Below are 24,100 nucleotides of genomic sequence, written 5' to 3'. Positions count from 1 at the left end.
GCAATACTAAGGTCCGTCTGCGACAGCAACCAGTGACCCTTCTAATAGCCGCCCTGTCCTGAGTTTATATACCCATAATGATTGCCAATTAGATTAGGTGCCACTCAGTGTCAATCACAGTGTCCCCGGACAATGGAACGCATAACGCCGCCTACCAGACTGGCGTTTTCTGTCAATGGAGTGCAAGCACCGCCCAGCTGTCAGGCTGGTGGAACGCACAACACTCACATGAGCCAGGTACTTCCTGTCTGTGGGACTCATTAGTGCTCCGGCCGGGAGTTTACTGTGCGCTGGTGCACCTGATCGGAAACAGAACATATTAATTCATACGTCATATATCTACTCACCCCAGGCATCCTATTAGGGAAGATCCACATACGATGTTGGAATAAAAGGAGAACATGTCGCCATGGTGACCAGTATAGAATAGTTTGGACCTATAGTGCATGCGAACTGGGATATAGATTACAATAGAGTGCCAAAGTAGGAGAGATAAAGAGATATATTGTGCCTAAAAAGATCCACATATATAAATCATTAAGTCTATGGTTTAATCCTCTTGTAAACTATGTGCAGGGTGAGTATTTACAGAAGATACTATATATAAAAAACACACTGTTTATTATTATTTTCGTATATTATATTTAATAGAATAGAGATTATTTTTTCTAAGCACTGGAATTCATTAGTATAAACTTCTAGTGATAACAAAAATAAGTAAAATTCATCACAACAAGGGGGCTACAGTATTGGCCTGCAACGGGGTCGATTTGGTGCAGATGATTCGCGAGTGCAAATGATCACGGCACCAGGCACACTTTATGATGGGGTACGAGGAATTTTAAGTGAATTCGGCCCATCGAAAGGTGCGAGATCGCCCTGAATTGTATGCTGTTGCCGGCGTTTAAACACATGAAAATGGCACCTGAATGGCACCTCGCACCCTTTGGACCTCATTGGATCCAATATTTGCTGTAAACCACTGATTCACTGCATGTCATGTGCTGTGGATAAATCTCTTTTCTGGTTTTCTATATATACAGCATGCCTGGCAAAGTAATTACCAGATTAAAAGCAAAGATTAAATGTGCTGAGTTTGTATGGATTACGTGTTGGTTTCCATCTTTTCCAGCTATCCATTACTGTAAGTAGTGTTCACTCTTTGTTTCAGGTTGGATAGCAGTATGGAGTTTAACAATGAAATTTTAGAGTCTGCGTCACATGATAAACCATTTTTATCCAAGAACTATAGTGGTGCAGCAACAAAAGATGCATACTCAACATCACCAATTAGTAACGGTAAGTAAGATGTTAACTTACTGTTATCTAGTTGATCAATTTTTTAATTCATGTGTTATCCCATGGCCGTCACATATGCAGTGGTTTAGCTTTCTCTGACAAGTTTAAGCCAGTATGTAATTACTTATATGCACCTATGACTGGAGACAGTCAATTTGTCTCCAGTCTATAGCCAACTACAGATATTGAGCCCTATTTGCCTTTTCATGGTACTGTAGTACAGTTTATTTTAATAAATTGCTTCTTTGAGCACTATGTTTCCTTTCTGAAAGTAGAAGGAGCTGATAATAATACACACATCAGTTAACAAATACTCCAGTAATTTCATGTAATTTAGTGCAGAAATAAATAAAAGGCTTTGACAGATAGGGGGAAATTTACTAACACAAATTCGTGAAAAAAATCGTATTTTCGTATGGCGTATACGTATTTTTGGCATTTACTATGCCAAAAATATGAATTTTCGTATCCTTATTGATGGGACATTCGTATTTGTATTTACAAATATGAATGAATACACCATCGAAAGAATACAACATAAATCACCATTCAAAAGAATGGTGGTTATTGAAAATACGGCCGCTAATTAGTGTGAAACGGTCGCAAATTTATGGCAGGAAAATACACTTTATTTTCCTGTCGTATTGGCTTTAGCCTGCACGGATCAGTCAGATCCATGCAGGCTTCAGTGTAAAAAAATAGAAAAATAAATACATTTTAAAAAAACCAGTGTGGGGTCTCCCCCACAGCCGTAACCAGCACCAGGCTGAAAGAGCCAGGGGTGGTAATAAAAAAAATCAGGAGACCCGGCAAATAGGGGTTCCCCGATTTGTAAAACCCGGTACGGGGCTGGTTCTGAAAATATGGGAGACAAAATTAGTAGGGGTCCCCCGTATTTTAAGAACCAGCCCCAGGCCAAACCAGCCAGCAGGGTAATGTCACAGCCGGGGGACACTTATTATATAAGGTCCCGCGGCCAAAACATTTATCCCTACTGGCCAGGGGCCCTGGGGGAGTGGGGACCCCCCCAATAAAGGGGTCCCCCCCTCCAGGACTTACCTGACCAGGCTGAAGCCTTGGTGCTGTCCTCGATGCCCCTGGGCAGTGGGCATCGAGCTGATTCAGTGTAAAAAAAATAGAATAAACCATTGTTTAATACTGTGTAAGTAGTAAGTAAGTATAATTTATATAGCACACTTTCTCCAACAGGACTCAAGGCGCTTTGCAGACATTAAAAATCAATGCACATAATACTTGGTAGTACAGATCTCTTATCTTCTGCGCCTCTCCTCCAAATGAGAAAGTCGGCTCCTGATTGGCCACTAGGCGGCCAATAAAATCATTCAGAGGAGAGGCACGGAAGATGAAAGATCTCTGCGCCTCTCCTCAGTCCGATGCGGGGAGCTTAGTAAATGTGCTTTTTTCTGGTTTAGAGCCATAAGGCAGTTGGCAGGTGAGCTCTAAACCAGAAAAAAGCAAATTTTTTACACATTTGATTTTCCGCTGGTATGGGCGTGGCCTATTCGCCGCACAAACACCACGGTGTACATCGCCGTATGGTATGCTGTCGCACAGACCGCAGGGTGGGGCTGATGTACGCCTATTACATCAATGTGTATATATAGGTGTGCACAAAATACAACTTTGTGCTGCAAACATGTCTTGTTCACAATCAACAGGAGCATCAGCGCCTCCTAGCTCGGATGGACTCCATCACCTCCAATGAGCACCTCACCAGAGACCAGCCATTGGGAGGTGAGCAGGCAGCTGGGCCATCTACAGCTGCCCAATCTACAGCTGCCCAATCTACAGCTGGGCCATCTTCTGCCTCAGCAGAATCATTGGGAACACAGCAGGTGGCTTCACAAGAGAGTAGCCTGGCCAGCACTTCAAGTACAGCGACTGGTAGCCGTGGCCGAAAGAGGCCAACAGAGGAACCAAGCACCAGGAACATGGCATTTGAAGCGCAGGAGCTTGCCATACTGGTACCCCGTGCACAGGATTGGATAGAGTTGACACAGGAGAGGTTGACACACACAAGGAGATGGAAGATTTGGGAGGACATAACTGTGGAGATTAGTGCGGTAGCTCCACAAGTTCGTGAGACGGAGCACGTGAAAAAGAGGCAAGTTCAAGTGTGTTACATTTGAGCAGAACAAGACCAGTAATGTTTTTATTATATGTTAGATGGATTTGGTAAATGGTCGGTCACATTGCTAGGAGCAACAGACATGATTGCCATGTCACTTATTCTATATTTATTGTAGGGTGAGTGTGAATGTTTCTTCAAAGTGTTGGTTTTATAGTTTAACATAATGTAAGTTATGTTGAATGAAGCACACATTGAAATCTGTAGCAGATTTAAATGCATGCTAAATCAAACGTCAGGGGTAACATGTAATAATATTTAAACTTTGTTTGCAGGTGGCATGACTTCAAAACCAACCTCAAGAGGAAAATGACCGCACGTTGGAACCACAGCCACACCTCCGGGGCTGGCCCCATGCCAGGCCGACTGCAGCTCACCCCCCTGGAGGAGTTGGAGGAGTTGCAATTGAGGAGGTCTGGGGGGTGAGCAACATGGATAGTGAGGCCCAAGTGGAAGTTTTTGCTACTGACTTAGAAGGTAATTTGTTTGCATGCCATAAGTAGTTTGTACTAATTTTATAGGAATGTGTTGTAATTGTACGTTTCTCTTTCAGCAGCATCTCCAACGTGCGGGAGTGATACTCTTGAGGAGGCGGAGGAGACAGTGCCACCTGCCACATGTGCCAGCCATGTGCAGCAGCCAACGGCCACACAGGATTTGGACAGGTGGGTGCAGATGCTTGGGCAGATTCGCCAGCAGGGAGACTTAGCATCAGAGCAGCTGCGTAGGACCGAGGAGGTCATGCAGGGTATTGTCAGCACCCAGCAGACAATCGCTGCCACCAAGCAGGCCATGGCTGCCACCCAGCAGTCCATAGCTGGCAGCCTGCAGGTGTTGGCAGAGCAAGCCCTGCGCCAAAATGACCTCCGCCTCCGCCATAATGAGCTTGTGGCGGAGCTACTTAACACCAATAGGGCCCTATTGTCAGTCGTTTCTGGTGCATTCCCTACACCAGCACTCCCTGTTGGCAGAAGTGGAATACCATCCCCCCCTTCCACATCATCTGCTCCACCTGCCCCACCATCCCAACGTGGCCATGGCCGAGGAGCTGCTGCACGTGGCAAGGACCCTACCAGGGCCAAACGGTCCCAAAAGTGAACTTGTCTCCGCATTCATCTCCACCCTTTATGTCTTCCCAAATCTTTCATTTTGATGTGTGTGTCAGCTTCATGTGTGCAACCCAATCCCGTGCACAGGGTACCCACATTTGCCTTCGTTTCAAATGTTTTGTTTGGTTCCCCTGTTGCCCTCTTTCTGCTACCATTACTGTCTGCTGTACTTGAAGTGTTGGTGCTATAGTTTTCTTGTGAAGCCACCTGATGTGTTCCTAATGTGCTGAGGCTATGTATGAAAAGAATACATTTTTGTACATTTTTGTTTGTTTTGTACATTCCTGTTATGGTACCTTTATTTTTTGGCATGTGCCAAGTAACATGCTATTAAAATGTTATGCTTTCCCTAACTGTAATACATTTTTCATTTGATCCCCAAATGTTTGGTGTTATTGCTGAATCTAAAAGTGACATGTATATTTATATTAGTAATACCAAGTTCTGTCCATTGCTTGCAGTGTAAATGTGTGTAAAAAATGCAGCCGTGCTTTCAGCATATATTTGTGTGTTTTGTAATGGTCCATTTAGGCTGCAATGGTTCCAATTGAAGCAATGAAAAGAGTGTAATTAATGAGTAATGAGTAGAGGAGTGGATTGTATTGTGTTCAGCTGACAGTGGTTCAGGTGCAGCCGTACTAATTGGGCGATCCAAATGCCTAGCGCATGACCGAGTGGTGTCCGCAAAGTGAAACTTGCTTATGAACACCGCATATTTCCTGCCTGTTGGTTCGTTTGCAGTCGGTGTTCTGTCCGAATGCACGCCTACCATGCAAAATCATGGTGATTTTTTTAGAGAGACCTCAATGGAGGGAACGCAGGAGACTGAAATTCTAAGAGGCAGTGGTGTAGCACGGTGCCCGGAGCACGGGCATGTTTTGCACCCTCCCCTGAATGATTATATGGTACAGTTAAGCTTCTTGCCTGCTGCACCTACGATATAGGTACTATACAGTATGTTTTCAGCAGAAGTAGATCAGTGCTCTGTCTCTCCTCAGTCCCCAATCCTCCCCCTCCCTGCTGCTGCTGAGGAATATACAGCAGCACACAGAGCACCGCCAGAGCAGCCCCAGCTCCCATCCCGTATGAGCAGGAGTAAGGAAGCACAGGGAATGTGGATGGCTGAGTGGCTGCTAATGTGCTTACCTCCTATCCATCACCTGTGCCCCTGAAGAAAAGATTGATTGGTTGCTGGACTGCGAGCACTTATTGGTGAGCGCCGCGGTCCAGCAGGAGAATTAAATTAAAAATAGTGGCAGACAGCGGTGCACAACTGGGAGCCGGGAGTGGGCGAGGCAGGCAGGCAGGCGGGCTGGCGGTGCACGGCTCCTGGCACCCTGTGATCAATCAGCGCCTGGAGCTTGTGCTCCACCAGCTCCGCCCTCGCTATGCCCCTGCTCAGAGGACAGTCCAAATGTTCCAAGGAAACAAAACCTGTTAGACATGGAAAAAGAGGAGGGAATAGACAAAATAAGAAAATACCAACATTGAAACAATTAGGGATTTTTAATCTATCTGATCATCAACTGTCTAGTGATCTCTTTTAAAAAAAAAGGTTAATCATTTGCCCCTAATAACGGACCCAATGCATTTGACCTTTTCATTGATAGTAATAAGTTTGTCAGATCTCTTACTTTAAAGTGTAATTTTGCTAAAAAAAATATATATATATAATGCCGATAGTGATCATGTTAATAAAACTGATTTAAAGCCCAAATTGGTTTTCTACCCCATTGAGTCGAGGGGCAATTATGTTGACAGACACATTTTTTAAATCTCATTAAAACTGACTTTGATAAATTATGTGCAAATAGAAATCATAGCATAGATCATCTTAACAGTAATGAGAGGAAGGCTATCAAAAACCTGGAAGAAAACCTTCAAATAGTTATAAAAATGGCTGACAAGGGGGGGGATTGTTATTTAAATCATACTGATTATCTTGATGAAGCCTTCAGATTTCTTAATGATTCTGTTACATATTCACAAGTTAAAACTGATCCGACTTTGATGATTGTTGAAAAAGTAAAAACTCTCATTAATGAGGGACTCTCTAATAAATGTATTTCAAAGAATGAAGCTAAGTACATTGTTAATGAATTTCCACCTTTGACAATTCTTCACTACTTGCCCAAAATACACAAAAGATTGGACAGACCTCCGGGACGTCCAATCATAGCTGGTATTGATAGTGCAACCTCCAGGTTGTCTGAATATATATTTATTTATACAAAAATATGTTACTAGTTTGGGATCTTATAACAAGGATTCTACCCAGATGTTGCTTTTTCTAAAATCTTCATGTGGCGTCCCACATACAGTATAAATGGTGTATCATAGATGTGGAGGTGCTTTACACGTCTATTCCACTTGAGGGTGGATTGGAGTCGATACGATTTTATGGGGATAAGGATACTAGTATAGATCCTAAGTATATTGATTTTTTTTTATTGAATGCATAAAGGTGGTGATGTATAACAATTAATTTAGTGTGGGGTTGCTATAGGGACCCCATATGCACCAAGCTTAGCGAATTTGTATCTTGGTAAATGGGAGGAGCTTAGTCCCGAAATCAATTGTATATTTAAAGATATCATCTCATTTCATAGATATATATAGATGATATTCTAATAATATGGGATGGTGATGAGAGTACATTAACCACTTTTATTTCTGCCATTAATGTGAATACGTATATTCTTCATTTTACATCTAATTTTCAGGAGAGTAAAATTGAGAGTAAAATACAGTATAAATGGTGTATCATAGATGTGGAGGTGCTTTACACGTCTATTCCACTTGAGGGTGGATTGGAGTCGATACGATTTTTTGGGATAAGGATACTAGTATAGATCCTAAGTATATATATTTTTTTATTGAATGCATAAAGGTGGTGATGTATAACAATTTATTTACGTAAGGTCATTACCTTGACAAAGCTGACGTTTGGACAGCGAAACGCGTTGGTGGTGCTGGTGCCAGATCCTGGACAACTATTTGGAGGTTTCACCTGCTCAATCGTCTGACCACAACTCTTCCCAAACAATCCCTGGAAGTCTACGGCTCAATTCAATCACAACTCAACCTGGACACCCGGCCACGAGGTTGAAGGTAGGCTCTCATAACATCAGCCACTCCCTCGGTGTGCTTACAGGATTACAAATCGCCGTTTCACGGACTCCACAAATCACTGGGACTGTACTTCTAGCGTGGACAGTGCGGGTTCTTCAATCCTCCCACCCCGGACGGGGTTATCCATACACATGTGAGATCTTGGCACCAGTCATTATTTTTGTTTTACAACCCCCCCTTTTTGCTACTATAATCTTTTTGTAATAGTGTACACTTGTCAAAAATTCATATTTGTTATCAACATGCTGCTATATTTTTAACATTGCTTTTTAATAAATTGTTATATGAATTTTCAAATCTGATTCACTCATCATTGGATGTGAGCGCTGCTTTTTGTGTTGTCTTTTTTCTGTATTTATGTAGGGACTGACCCTCCCTACCCAAGCAGCTGCTCCCATTGAGTCAGCAACTCTGTCCAAGCGCTCCCAAGGGTATACACAGTAGTGTAACTACCCACTTTTGGTACACATTTACAATAAACAGTTTATTGATAAGAAATACCCCCCTCACCTTGTTGAACATTGTCAAAAGAAAGCTTGTGACCGGGATCGGAACGAGCTGTTAGAATATAAAAAACGTGTTGATAGGTCTGATAAGTTTATTCCATTTAATTCCAATGGTAAAGGCATTAGAGATATTCTTAATAAACACTGGGATGTGTTAGTAGATCCCCTCCTACATGATATATTACCTCCTAAACCACAACTTGTTTTTAAGAAAGCTTCCTCTTTAAGATCCATTTTGGCCCCTAGTCGAATTAGAAAAGATGCACGTACTGAAAAAGCTGCTATAGTCAGCGAAACGCGTAGATGCTTTTCAAAAGGGACTCTTGATCGCTACAACCCTTGCCAGACAACCCTGCCTATACTGTGGATCATCAAAAGGTATACCACCGTTTTTTCCAAATGGGAAACTTATTCCCAGGACAAAGTGGACTGATCCAATTAACCAAAATCCGTGGCACAAGAACATCTTGGAGGCACGCCACCTCCTTAAGAAGCCTGGTAAATCCCTGTGGAAAAAGTGGCAACAGTATCCTTGTCCATAACAAGCAATATTGGATTACAAGTACCACATCCATGGTCCCCCACAGAATCTATTGAGATTACTCCCTAAAGGACTGGCAAAATATATCAACTATATGGGTGACTATCAATCTTTTGTCCAATTTTAAATTATCACAAAATCCTCTTTTTACATATATATATATATATACACACAAAGCTGTGCGAGCCGGCACTCCTTAATAGCGATGGTAAGGTACCCCGGGTGCCATCCACAAATGAACAACAGTATAGGAAAAACTGGCGTCACTCCGAGGAATTTTTCCAATGAAAAAGATTTTTATGCAGCAAAAGTCGACATAAGCATGTCAGTGCAGTCGACGTTTCAATGGCATATAGCCATTTTCTTCAGGACATGACATGCAAGATGAAACAAGTATATAATGCATAATACAAGGTTTAAATAGAGCGCTTACCTGACAGGGTCCGCCCGGCGGCCGGGTGCACGCCGTCCCTCCCCCAGCACGGGGTGTTCCGGTGTGCTGACGTCTGCTTCCGGCTCCCATTGTCCGGGAAACACACCAAGCTAACGTCCCCAGCCGCCGGACGTCATCCAGCAGATCTCAGCAGGGCTATACGTAAAAAACATGTATTAAATGAATAAGTGATAATTAGGTGCCGACATTGTGTTGTTAGCACCACAATATGACATAAACAAGGCAGGACATGACACATATTTGACAACAGTATGACAGATTAATGTTCAATATAACACACTCCAATTGAACCTCTCATTTAGTCCCAACGGTTTGCTGGTCTGTAGCCTAAATATCCACCTAGACTCCAACTTGAGGAGTGCCCCATCACGATCACCCCCTCTGCGCAATGGGGGGGACGTGATCAATCAGAATGAATTTTAAATCTCCGATGGAATGGCCAGCCTCCAGGAAATGCCTGGCCACTGGCTGATCTGCAGATTTGGTTTTGATAGCATTTCCAATAGCAGAGCGGTGCAAGGCCATCCTCTCACGAATAATGCGGATGGTCTTGCCCACGTAGTGCAAATGGCAGGGGCAATATAGGAGATATATGACGTGGGTCATTAGACAGGTGAGCACATGTTTAATGGAGATGCTGGTGTGATTAATGGGATGGTTGAATGCCTTGCACACCATCATATTTTTGCAGGTCGTACAGCTAAGACACCTGTAGCATCCTGGGGGTCTCGTTAGAAAATTGAATGGAGGGTGGGGTATGTCAAAACCTGTTATGTCCGTGTGGACCACTCTGTCCTTAATGTTGCGGCCTCGTGTATAACAAGCCGTTGGTCTTATATTTTGTAATCCTGGCAACGATGCATCGGTCTTAACGATGGGCCACAAAGCTGTTGTTGCCCTTTGCACTACAGGGCTGGACATTGAGAACTGATAGTACCAACACAGTAGTGGATAAATTTGCACATAGAGGGTATAACCTCGAACAACTACGCAACCTTCAAAAGGAAGTTTTGGCCATTCCACGGGAGGAGCTGCTAAAACCTAAAACCCGTCACCAACAGGATGTGTTACCATGGAAACAGCAGTTCTCAATGTCCAGCCCTGTAGTGCAAAGGGCAACAACAGCTTTGTGGCCCATCGTTAAGACTGATGCATTGTTGCCAGGATTACAAAATATAAGACCAACGGCTTGTTATACACGAAGCCGCAACATTAAGGACAGAGTGGTCCACACGGACATAACAGGTTTTGACATACCCCAGCCTCCATCCAATTTTCTAACGAGACCCCCAGGATGCTACAGGTGTCTTAGCTGTACGACTTGCAAAAATCTGGTGGTGTGCAAGGCATTCAACCATCCCATTAATTACACCAGCATCTCCATTAAACATGTGCTCACCTGTCCAATGACCCACGTCATATATCTCCTATATTGCCCCTGCCGTTTGCACTACGTGGGCAAGACCATCCGCATTATTCATGAGAGGATGGCCTTGCACCGCTCTGCTATTGGAAATGCTATTAAAACCAAATCTGCAGATCAGCCAGGGGCCAGGCATTTCCTGGAGGCTGGCCATTCCATCTGAGATTTAAAATTAATTCTGATTGATCACGTCCCCCCATTGCGCAGAGGGGGTGATCGTGATGGGGCACTCCTCAAATTGGAGTCTAGGTGGATATTTAGGCTACAGACCAGCAAACCGTTGGGACTAAATGAGAGGTTCAATTGGAGTGTGTTATATTGAACATTCATCTGTCATACTGTTGTCAAATATGTGTCATGTCCTGCCTTGTTTATGTCATATTGCGGTGCTAACAACACAATGTTGGCACCTAATTATCACTTATTCATTTAATACATGTTTTTTACATGCTGCTGAGATCTGCTGGATGACGTCCGGCGGCTGGGGACGTTAGCTTGGTGTGTTTCCCGGACAACGGGAGCCGGAAGCAGACGTCAGCACACCGGAACACCCCGTGCTGGGGGAGGGACGGCGTGCACCCGGCCGCCTGGCGGACCCTGTCAGGTAAGCGCTCTATTTAAACCTTGTATTATGCATTATGTACTTGTTTCATCTTGCATGTCATGTCATGAAGAAAATGGCTATTGTCATTGAAACGTCGACTGCACTGACATGCTTATGTCGACTTTTGCTGCATAAAAATCTTTTTCATTTGAAAAATTCCTCGGAGTGACGCCAGTTTTTCCTATATATATATATATATATATATATATATATATATATATATATATATATATATATATATATATATATATATATATATATAATTTTTTATTATAATTAAAGTGTCATTTATTATTTACACCTGACCATTCTTGTTGAATTTATAATTGAATGTCTTTTTAAAATAGCAGCGCAATCAACCACTTCTCTTTCTCCTACATATTGTACTGGGGGTGACAACTCCTTTTCTTAGATTGCGGCTCCTAGCCAAGCACACCCATACCAAGCGCCTTTCAATTGATATAGTTTTTTTATATCCTCCCTTTTTTTACCTACTGATGGGTGGCTTAAAACCTGTAACTGTTTTTTCCCATGCAACAAATGTAAAATGTGCCAATATGTAGATAAGGACCATTATAAATTTTCCAATAGTGATAATACCAAGTCTTGGAACATTAAGCGTAGAATGTCTTGCCTAACCACCTGTGTTATATATTTATTATCATGCCGGTGTGGTGAAAAAATACATTGGGAAGACCAAGTGTCCTCTAAAAATTTGAATATTAGAGCACACGAGGAGTATTAGAAACAAATCCATTTTACATAGTGTTCCTCGACATTTTGCCTCTTGTTGTAATTCAAATCTTGATTTCTTTTCTTTCAAAGCATTGGAACACGTTACCCTTGATGAATGGGGTGGTGATGTGTTGATGAAATTAAGTCGTAGGGAAACGTACTGGATTTTTACCATGAATACCATGTCTCCTATGGGTATGAATGAGGGTATTAAAATAGTTCCTTTTTTGCACTGAAAATGTTGGTGTCCCCCTCCTGACTGGTTGGGCTTTGTAGTTGGACGTACACCCCTTAGCTCTTGTTATAGTCTTGAGGTGGTGACTTGCGTGGTGCAATACTTTGTTCTTATCTGTTGTTTTACCATTATGTCTTTTATATGTATTTTATATATATATATATATATATATATATATGTATGTATGTATGTTTTATGAAATTTGTTAAAACAAATATTTTTATATGTTGCGCTATGTATGAATTCAATTGTTTATTTTGTATATGTATTTATTTTGAGTCTGTATTGAATATGCGGTATTTGTCCCTTTAAATTAATTAGTGAAGGGTTAATGTGATCTTTATGCCAGTGGGTATATAAACTCCTCCATAATTATTGTATGACACGCCTCCTGACAAAGTCACAAGCTGACGAAACACGTTGGGGTGTTCCCTGGTTGACACTGACGATATTCTCCTGAAGCCGCTGCGGTCCTTTGATCCTTCTGAATCTGGCCGCTAAGTCTAGCCGCTTGATTGGTGCTAAATGTCCGAGTGTGGACAACTGACTGGTTTTTATACTTTGACTTCATACTAGCTGTTCTGATCTTACATGTATGTGAGCATTAATATTATAGTAAATTGTTACCTTAATATCTGCTTATTTGTGCGCTCTCTGGCTTTTTTCTACACACACACACACATATATATATATATATATATATATATATATATATATATATACAGTATGTTCCTATTCCCATCCTTGCTGGCGGGTCGCCAGAACGTACGTGCTGGCGACCCGCCAGCAGCCACACCAGCGAGGAGACTGAGACGCGCGTGCGTCTCACGCGCACGCGCGTCTCAGTCTCCGTCGCTAGCGCGACGGAAACCCTGTCCGTCTCCGCCTCAGGGAGACGGACAGGGTTAGGGGGGGGTTAGGGGGGGTGCGGGCAGTCGGCGGGGACCCCGGGTTACCGCCGGCAAGCCGGCGGGGACCCGGGGAAACGTATGGAAGCGCCGTCGGAAGGGGACGCGCGCGCCTCTCGTGCGCGCGCGTCCCCTTCTCACGATCGCCATGGCGCTGGCGGGGGATGGCGGCTGGCGACGCCAGCGCCATCCCCTGCCAAGATGGGAAAAGACCCATCTGTATATAGAACTTGTGGTGTGTCCGGCACTCCTTGCTTGCTGGTGGTATTGAGGGCCCGGGTGCCTTCCCCTGTGGCAATGCAGCCACCGATACAACCTCCAAAAACACGGGCATCACTCCGGGACTTGTGTATCAAAATGTGAAGTTTATTTTCTTCTAAACGGTCTACGCCGTTTTGGGTATTAACCCTTCGTCAGGACCAGAAGAATACAAAAGGTGCAACAACAAAGTGTAAAGAAAAAATGAACGTACATATAGGGGAACCGCCGTGTAGCGTCCTCCTCCGTCTGGGACTCCTGATGATGACTTCCGGGATCTCCCGGAAGTGACCCGTCTGTCCTGGCCACCCTAGGGAAAAGTGATAACATGCCAATACTTTAGAAACAGTTATTAAAGTGCATAGTGCTTGTCAATAAGAATAAAAAAATAATATACAGTGCTGTTATACATGTGCATATGTGAAAAAATTACAATTATTAAAATATCTTTTACGAACGTCAGGTGCACTTTCCCTAAACTTGTTTATGAGCGGCCACCAGATGGCAGTGTGGCACAACAAATTCCGAATATGCTGTCAATTCTGTATTTTAATAGCTCTGTAAGCTCATTTTATCAGGCCTATACGTCAGGGATTGTATGTGGACATATGAAACATTATTTCTACTAACATAGGGCATAGACTAACAAATACAAATGCCCATATATGAATATTTCTATGTCACCCAATGGTCCTTCTTTTACTCCATACATTAATACCTGCTGGTCAAATTCTACAAGAAGCTACCCAGATTCATGGTCTCATTGAGGCCTCCCGTTTCAGGGTCCCCAGTGCATGGATCCACCTGCTCTCAATTTGCAAGAGGCTTTTGCCTCTGCCCCCCCCCCCCCCCCCCCCCTCTTAGGGATTCAGGAGCCTGGTCAATCAGCTGAAACCGTAAGTTGGCCACTCCGTGCCGGGCCTCCAAAAAATGTCTGGCCACGGTCTGCTCGCTGTGGCCCTTCTCTAGTGCTGCGTGGATGGCAGTTCTGTGATTTGCCATGCGGTCCTTAATCGTGCAAATTGTCTTCCCGACATAATTTAACCCACACGGGCATGTCAACAAATAGATGACATATTTTGACATGCATGTTAAGACTGGTTTGATGTTATACATCTTGCCCGTGTGGGGATGTCGGAAAGAAGTACCAGAAATCATATAGCTACAGGTTACACAACCAGTACACCTGTAGCAGCCCCCTTTGAGGGATAGGAAGTGTGTGGGTTTGCTCTGAAGTTTTGAGATATCAGTCTTCACAATTCTGTTCCCTATGCTTCTGCCTCTCACAAAGCCTGTTTGAAGCTGGGTGTTCTTAAGGCTAGGAATATGGGGGTCTGTGGAGACTATGGACCACATGTTCTTCGCTTGCTTCACTATTCCAGGGCTTTTATCAGAATAATGCTTCACCCATGTAAATGTACCTTTACTGGTATTAGTATCCTGGGTTCTACTTTTAAGTAGTTCCTGTCGGGAGATGTTTATGGCCTTGTGCTTTGCCTCCTTCAGGAGTTGGTAGGGGTAACCCCTCTCCAGGAATCTAATTACCATGCTTTCTAATTGGGTGTCCGTCACTGACACATCACTATTGACCCTGCAGACTCGTATAAACTGCGAGTAGGGTAAACTGGCAGTTGTGGCCCGTGGATGGAAACTTTTGTATTGCAACATCATGTTGCGGTCAGTGGGCTTGGTGTAAAGGTTTCAGCTGATTGACCAGGCTCCTGAATCCCTAAGAGGGGGGGCAGGGGCAAAAGCCTCTTGCAAATTGAGAGCAGATGGATCCATGCACTGGGGACCCTGAAACCGGGAGGCCTCAATGAGACCATGAATCTGGGTAGCTTCTTGTAGAATTTGACCAGCAGGTATTAATGTATGGAGTAAAAGAAGGACCATTGGGTGACATAGAAATATTCATATATGGGCATTTGTATTTGTTAGTCTATGCCCTTTGTTAGTAGAAATAATGTTTCATATGTCCACATACAATCCCTGACATATAGACCCGATAAAATGAGCTTACAGAGCTATTAAAGTACAGAATTTACAGCATATTCGGAATTTGTTGTGCCACACTGCCATCTGGTGGCCGCTCATAAACAAGTTTAGGGAAAGTGCACCTGACGTTCGTAAAAGATATTTTAATAATTGTCATTTTTTCACATATGCACATGTATAACAGCACTGTATATTATTGTATATTCTTATTGACAAGCACTATGCACTTTAATAACTGTTTCTAAAGTATTGGCATGTTATCACTTTTCCCTAGTGTGGCCTCCTCCGCTGCCAGGACGGACGGGTCACTTCCGGGAGATCCCGGAAGTCGTCATCAGGAGTCCCAGACAGAGGAGGACGCTACACGGCGGGTCCCCTATATGTAAGTTCATTTTTTCTTTACACTTTATTGTTGCACCTTTTGTATTCTTCTGGTCCTGACGATGGGTTAATACCCGAAACGGTGTAGACCATTTAGAAGAAAATAAACTTCACATTTTGATACAGAAGTCCCGGAGTGACGCCCGTGTTTTTGGAGGATATATATATATATATATATATATATAGAATCAAGGCGCCTTATAATATTATAGTAATTTCTTCTAGGAAGAATTTAAACGTATATCCAGAAATGCATATAAAAATATATATAGATTTATTGCACCAAGAATAAAATAATATACGATAAATCTATAAAATACAGATAAAAATAGCTTTGCACATAAATAGTTATGACAATTTCAGGTTGATCCGGATGGGGGTTGGGGGAAGGGAAAAATGAAAAAAGAAAAAAAACCAGCGGGGAGCAAGTGGGAGATGATAAACACCATAAAACAATGTATGTCAGAGAGGAGTATGCATATATTTTTCTGTCAGAGCTAGAGTAAGTACTTAGCTGGATACGTGATAAAAAGTAGTTTCTTGCAAAGAAAGTGGAAGTCCTTTTCCTTGGTTTTGGAAACCAGGAGGTAGAGCAGTAATCTCTGGGCTCAATGGCAAGGGGAGCAGAAGAAGTCCATGAGTGGACGAAACGCGTCGGAACCACCCTCTAATCCTCCTTGCCATTGAGCCCAGAGATTACTGCTCTACCTCCTGGTTTCCAAAACCAAGGAAAAGGACTTCCACTTTCTTTGCAAGAAACTACTTTTTATCACGTATCCAGCTAAGTACTTACTCTAGCTCTGAGAGAAAAATATATGCATACTCCTCTCTGACATACGTTGTTTTATGGTGTTTATCATCTCCCACTTGCTCCCCGCTGTTTTTTTTCTTTTTTAATTTTTCCCTTCCCCCAAACCCCATCCCCCACCCGGATCAACCTGAAATTGTCATAACTATTTATGTGCAAAGCTATTTTGATCTGTATTTTATAAATTTATTGTATATTATTTTATTCTTGGTGCAATAAATCTATATATATTTTTATATGCATTTCTGGATATACGTTTAAATTCTTCCTAGAAGAAATTACTATAATATTATAAGGCGCCTAGATTCTCTCTATACTCTCCATTCAAAATTCATCCGGTTGACCAAGCCAGAGAATTGGCTTGCCACCCTATAGATTTGTCAGTTATTTTCTGAGAATCTTAAAGGTTTCCATTGATAATCCTTTGTGTATAGGGTAATTCAATGCGCCAGTGTCCTAGAGCATTTCTTCGACCTATATTTATATATATATATATATATATATATATATATATATATATATATATATATATATATATATATATATATATAAACCAGTTATCCGGCACTCAGCTCCAGATGAAAAAGGTGAATTTGCTCCGGTGCCCTTTTTGAACCTGTAGGTTCCAAATAAACAAAGTATAATAAGCGGCACTCGTCAATCTTCCATGTAGATTAAATGCTTTAGTTTGCCAACATGTTTCGGGAGCTTAACCTCCCATCGTCAGGGATAAAACAACCACATACAAGGTGCACACATATATACATCACAATTAGGTCTTTTACCAATCTGCAAATGTATGTTACAATTGGCCGCTCCCCTTCACCTGTGGGCTGCAGAGCCACACTGGGAGAATAGATTACAGCCAGCTGGTCACGAACCCAAATACAATAAAACAATCACCAATATGAAAAGAAGAAAAAAAAGCAACAATATAACTAACGAGCAAATTGAAATAAAATAACCACAATTAAAAACAAAATCTGTTGTGCTAAAGGACATCAGTGCAGCTCAAAAACTTAACTATTCCAAAATATTTTTTACATAATGTTATCACTTAATTAATACAATACATCGCATAATGCCTGACCCACCTTAATAAGGGCTATTGTAATGTTAATAATTATGTCTAGTATGACATTAGCTCAAAAAGCAAGAATTACAGTATTACTGATACATTTATAATTATTACGGCAGGCTGTACTCAATCCTGTTGGCAGTGTCCCATAAGGTGACAATATTCTACCGGCAACCAATTGAGACTAAAGGAACTTACTTAAGGAATCAACGTCCTAAAAAACAATGCATACCTAATTTCTCATTAAGGCCTTGAGGGGCCATAGTGTCCAACTTCATGATCCATTTAGTTTCACACTGCAGTAGTAATTTACCTCTGTTACCTCCTCTTTTCAGTGGAGGGATATGATCTATAATTTTAGTACCTCCTCTGATACCTTTGTCAAGATAACACTTGGATGACAATGCCTCTCTATTTATGGCAGGGCTGGGCAATTGCGGCCCTCCAGATGTTGATGAACTACACATCCCAGCATGCCTTGTATCAGTTTCAGCATGGCCACATAGCAAAACTAATGCAAAGCATCCTGGGATGTGTAGTTCATCAACATCTGCAGGGCCGCAATTGCCCAGCCCTGATTTATGGTGTACATGACCCGGAAGTGCTAGCTGTCAGCTAATTGATATATCCCTAAAGGGAATTAGTAGAGATAAATTCATGTGTGGAGATTCTAACAATGCAGATAAACACCCAGAGACAATGGGTATGTGTGTGTTTGGGTGCTCATAAACAGAAGCCAGTGTGCTTGGTAAATAACATCTTAAAGATGAATACATATATAAATCTGCCCTAGGTCACTGACCTATAGTTTTTGTTTATTTCGGACAGAATTCCATCTAATCCCGTTGCCATTCCCTCCCGGCAGAATTTTGATTGCCGTTCTCACCTCCTCTATGCTTAACATTCCATCAATACTAGTAGTTTCAGAAAGATCTAGTGACAGCAACTCTATCCCTCCTACATATTCGCTAATTTGAACTGATTATATTCCAATCTGGAGGCGTATAGTTGACTAAAGTATTTAAAGAATTCCTCCCCAATCTGCATGGTTGTATTTACTAGGTTACCTTTGTCATTCTGTATATTACTAACTATATTAAGGGGCTTTTCTGCCTGTGCCAGGTACGCCAGGTACCTACCAGGTCTATCTGTATGTTGGTAGTTTAATTGACGATTTTTAAACATTAACCTCGCATTTTCCTCCCTCAATAAATCCAGCCATGCTCCCTGGGCGGCCAGCCACTCTTGTCTACATACCTCTGATCTAGTCGTCTATTATTTTAATTCCAACACAACACTTTTTTTCTTCCTTTTCCAAGATTTTATTCCTACTCTCTCTTTTAATCTCCCCTATACACTTCTTCAGGGTTCCTCTAATAAATGCTTTAAAAGCATCCCACATTGTTGCACTGCTAGAATTATTTCCATTGGGGCGAGAGCAAGTCAGTTTGGCCTATATATTGCAACCAGCCTGGGTTGAATGCCCAAAAGCTCTGTCCTCTATCTTGAGTTACCGAAAATTCAATTAATACTGGAGAATTGTCAGAGATACCTCCCGGCTTGTAATTAATCCCAGTAACCTGCGTCGAAAAGTTACCCGAGACTAATATGAGATCTATTCTCGAGAAGGCCTGATATGTTGTAGAATAACATGAGAACTGCACTGAGTTGGGGTTGCGGATCCTCCATATATCAAGCCACCCCATGTCCTGTATGAAGTTCATAAAGCCCTTATTGCCGCTAGTTGTATTTAATACAGAGCTTCTCCATCTGTCCATCTGGGGGTCCAACACATTGTTGAAGTCCCTCAGACAGACATATGGCTCTTTAGCTGCAAATTCTGATTCTTTGATAAGAACTTAAAAACAAAATGGCGGTGGGATATATACAGCCCTCAATAACAATTGCTTATCATTAATGGAGCTTTCTTAGCTGATTCATGACTAAGGAACGTTTGATTTTGTCATTGATGCCCCTGACATTCCAGGTGAGTAATTTAATCATATCTGATCATACTTTTTTTTTCTTTTAACATTGTGCGCCATACACAGTCCTCTCCGCTGCAGCCACTCTTCCCAATTAGGTTTAGGGGTTGCCGCCACCGCCAATACAATAAGTATCGCTTTGTACCAACAATTTGTGTACATATGACTCAACAGTAAACATAAAAAAGAAAACAAAAACAATTTTCCCCAACATTTACCCCCTCTGTATACACCCCCACCTGGCATACTTGATCCAAACCTAACCCACACGACAAGGTAAAAAAAAATACAATTATCTTCTTCAGTTGGGCTAGAAAAAAATAAAGACCACCAATATGAGGGGGAGCTCCCTAGCAGTTACAAACAAATCATTCTTTTCTACTCCCATTTACATATCTATATCCTATCATTAGCTGCAAGCTGGCGGCCTCCCGGTGCATATTTGTCTGCCCAAACTGCTGCCTCCTCGCCATTATTATTTCTGTTATACTTCAATCGACCCTTACTGCGTAGCTCCTGAAGAATGGTGTCTCTATCCTGGAAATTAAGAAATTTTGCAATCAAGGTCCGGGGGAGAGCCCCCGGTGGTGGAGGTCTGGAAGGGACTCGATGGGCCCTTTCCACGGCAAATTGACTGGTAAACATGTTTTTTCCCAATTTATCAATCATTCATTTTTTGAGGAATTTTATAGCGTCTGTACTCTCTTCGTGTTCAGGCAGGCCTACAAAACGAAGATTGTTCCTCCTCAGTCTGCCTTCCACATCATATAATTTCGACTTTATTTCCAACATCTGCTGAGCCATAACGGAGATTTTCTTAAACCACTGTGAGCTAGTATCTTCTGGTGAAGAGATGCGATTTTCTGCTTCCTTTATTATTTCATTGGTCTCTAAGTTCAGTTTTAATTGACAGGATTTCTATCTGTACTCCATTAATTTTTTCAGACAGTCGCTGCTCACTATTGTTTATGGCCTCCAAAACCTGCTGGAGTGTTATGTCAGGGGGCCTTTGTGGACTTTTGCTTTTTGAAGGGGTGGTCTGAGGTGTGGAGGTCGGTGACTGTGTGGTATTGCCTGGATGTGTTCGGGCATATCGCTCTAGCCGGTCAGCTGCAGAGGTAGTGCCCGTTTTCCCCATATTTTGGCTAAAACAGGCAATGCAGGACTTTATGCCACAAATATCTTAAGTATATAGCACTCACGTCCAGTAAGGACACCCACTTATTCATAGACCAATAGAGTCCAGAACCTTTAGGCTTGATGCTGAGGTTGACTACAAGAGAGGTTTATAATGCAGATTCTAGGCAGTTTGTTAAGCATTTAGGGAAATGATGGAAACAATTACTCTTATTAGCCCAGTGCGGACCAATATGGCTCTGTACAGTTCAACTGGTCCGCAAAATATTCTCTCAGGCCGGCTCGATATCGTACTGCGGTCTTGTATACCAGATTTGATATAAACGGATGGCCCCTTAGAAGAGCTTGGCAGCCAAATATAAGCAGAATAATAAGATTTTGATATATTGCTCCCTATTAGTTAGGCCAATATAACAATCGGACGCTAACTTATTCTCAGACCAGTAGAGTGCAGGACATTTAGGCTTAATTCCGATAGCAACTTCGGGAAGGATTTATAATGCAAATTCTAGGAAGTTCATTGGGCTTTTAAGGAGATGATTAACACAATTGCTCTTATTGGGCCAGTGCAGACCAGTGTGGCCCTATATAGTACAACTGGTTGGCAAAATATTCTCTCAGGCCTGCTCGATATCTTAGTACAGTCTTGTATATCAGCTTAATAAGCGGATGGCCCCTTTAAGAGAGCTTAGCAGCCAAGTATAAGCAGAATAGCAGGCTTTTAATATATTGCTCCCAATTATTTAGGCCAATACAACAAACAGAAGTTTCCAGTGCGTGTTCAAAAGCAAATGTTCCACAAATATAATGTAATGTATAAACAGTTTTGTAATACTGCACGACTCTGGATGTCTGCCTGGATTCAGTCCTGATTAGCTGCACCAACTCTCTGGACCCAGTGTCTGCCATCCAGTTGTGTTGGCAGGACTCTGCCCGCTGGCCACAGATGCTTAACCTCGCCTGCCACGTGCCTCGTTAGCCCAATGCCAAGCCATCCAACTGGCCGGCGCTGGTGGGACTCCACAATCCCGCCGGAGCACCACCGCACTGGAGATGACCTGCACACAGCGTCTCTCCTCTCACTAGACACCCTGGGGGCCAGTGTGCCTTCCACACCGACAGCGCTCAGTCCCCTGGATGCAGGTAATGGCGCCTCTCCTCTCTCCCTGGCCGCCGTATCCACTTCGCCATCACCCGGTCGCCTGCTTCCGGGTTCAAGACGGCGGATAAGCACGCTTAGATGGGAGTTGTTACATCGGATGTTTTGCCAGGGAGCTCGCTCACTCTCCCACTCACTCCCTCACAGCCGTGGTTCCGCCCCTCCTGACCTGCCCCTGTTCATTAGTTTATGTGGGCAAAACAGTATGCCCATTTAAACAAAGGATGGCAAATCACAGATCATTGATATCAACAGCATTAAACACTGGTGATACAGACAAACTCGTTGCAAAACACTTCTTGACGGATCATCACCCTTTTTTAACTTTGCGTTGTATGGTCATAGATCAAATCCCACCATTGGCCAGGGGAGGAGATAGAGCCAAGTTACTATTACGTCGCGAAGCAATGTGGATGCACAAGCTCGATACCATCTGGCCTCGTGGGTTAAATGATTCAATACAATATAGCATTTTCCTTGATGCATAATACCCACTCATTTTTTCCATATACTTCTTATTCATAATGCGGAACAATGACACAGGGGTATAGCTTCTGACCTATTTTTATATAATAATCTCGCATTTATTGCTGCAAAGTCTTTTGCACATGAGTTTAGATCCGATATTAATGTGACGTGCACTAGCACTTTATTGTAGCGCCTTGGATAGATTGAGAAATATTATTCATTAAAAAATTTTTTTTTAATATAGATTTTTATTCATTTTATGATGGCACATATACACACAATAAAACACAAAACATAGAATACATACACATAAAAATGGAGTTATGTAGACAACAGGCATTTCAATGGTTAATTAATAATGAATTTCTCCCTTTCTTCATTTACATAATATGGCTTATCCCCATTGATCCTGTATTCATAAATATTTACTCACAAACTACATACATATATACATAATCCAGTGCTGCTCCTCCTTTTATATTTATGTTTAGATGGTTTTCGAAACAAGTTTTTGTTCCATATACCCTAAAGATATGGCTTATTTCTTCCTTTGCATCAAGCACTCATCCCTCTACTTGCGTGTACATCTCCTAAGACAATATAGTTTAAATATTTGTGCTCCTTGGCCATGCTATATTTCCCCTTATATCTACATCCTGAAGCCTGGAGAGCATTTATTCACGATATTCACACAGTCCTATCTTTTATTTAGTGATTATAATACTTTTTGTGCCCTGTGTCCTTTTGGCTTCTCCTCCGTGATTTATTTCTAATACAGGTCGAGTATCCCGTATCCGAATATCCGTTATCCAAATTATTCCGAAAACCAGACATTCCAGAAAGTGAAATTTTTTTTTTTTGATAAAAACTCACTGGGGACATTTGTAACAGCATCACTGGGGACATGATATGTAACTGGCACTATGGCCCTTATTCTGGTTGGTGCGGTCAGAGCCGCACACGGGGCTCCGACCGCACAAACCAAGGGCCGCCCACCGGACGGATCGCCACGGCCGTCCGTACACGGACGGCTGGCGATCCGCACAAAAATGGTGGAGGCTACGCCTCCACCATGGTGGGAGCTGCCCCCTGCCTTCGATGGTCGACGACCATCGAAGGCAGGCCCGCACGCCGCGGCAGCTCCCGCAAGCTCAGACCACACGGACAATCGTCCGTGTGGGAGCTTGTAAGGGGGCTGAAAGCTGACATCCGGCGACGTCAGCTTTCCGCCCCCATGTCATGGTAATGAGGGCGTCATGCCCTCATTACCATGCATACGCCCCGCGTTTTCATGGGAACGCCCATGAAACGCGGGGCGTACACATAGGGAAATGAGGGGCTGAAGCCCCTCACGCCCCTATACGCCCCCTTTGCGGCGGACGAAATCCGTCTGCGGCGAAGGGGGCTGCACATGCGCAGAATGACCTCTGCGCATGTGCAGACCACAAACATCGGCGGTACGGCCGCACGCGGGCCGTACCGTGCCGATCAAAATAGGGGCCTATATATGTGCAAGACAATGATTGCTTGGCATTCAAATTCAGTGCTGAGATAGTACACACATTTTGTTTCACGTTTTGAAACCTTGTTTTTTGAACAAATAAAATATATTTGTGTGTATTTTATGTGGTAATAAAATATATTTGTGTGTATATTATGTGTTTATACAGCATAAATGCAAGATACTTCAAAATACATCATTGAAATATTAAAATATTCCGAAATACGGAATAATC

At 42.6% G+C, this 24,100-nt stretch overlaps 2 protein-coding genes across 8 annotated transcripts in view; both read left to right on the top strand.

The window, feature by feature from the left end:
• Window positions 1–24,100, top strand: part of WIPI2 (WD repeat domain, phosphoinositide interacting 2) — a 474,144-nt gene that overhangs the window by 415,429 nt on the left and 34,615 nt on the right. For 5 of the 7 annotated variants that reach the window (XM_083153522.1, XM_083153524.1, XM_083153523.1 and 2 more), the window contains one exon: window positions 1,172–1,299. The exons of 1 other annotated variant lie outside the window; for it this stretch is intronic. In XM_083153522.1, the coding sequence (XP_083009648.1) occupies window positions 1,172–1,299 (128 nt within the window). Of the gene's footprint in view, window positions 1–1,171; window positions 1,300–7,478; window positions 7,915–24,100 lie in introns of those variants that run through there. One more of the 7 variants, XM_083153521.1, reaches the window with a different exon arrangement.
• On the top strand, window positions 2,690–7,469 carry LOC146020413 (uncharacterized). The gene is made up of 2 exons (XM_083153526.1): window positions 2,690–3,925; window positions 4,002–7,469. The coding sequence occupies exons 1-2, from the start codon at window positions 3,880–3,882 to the stop codon at window positions 4,544–4,546; spliced, it is 591 nt and encodes a 196-aa protein (XP_083009652.1). The 5' UTR covers window positions 2,690–3,879; the 3' UTR covers window positions 4,547–7,469.

Source organism: Crinia signifera, chromosome 7 (genome assembly GCF_055691185.1).
Source record: "Crinia signifera chromosome 7, ASM5569118v1, whole genome shotgun sequence".
In the NCBI taxonomy this organism is placed as follows: Eukaryota; Metazoa; Chordata; class Amphibia; order Anura; family Myobatrachidae; genus Crinia; species Crinia signifera.
The sequence above is the reverse complement of the archived record's forward strand: the minus strand, read 5'-3'. Positions and strand labels throughout refer to the sequence as shown.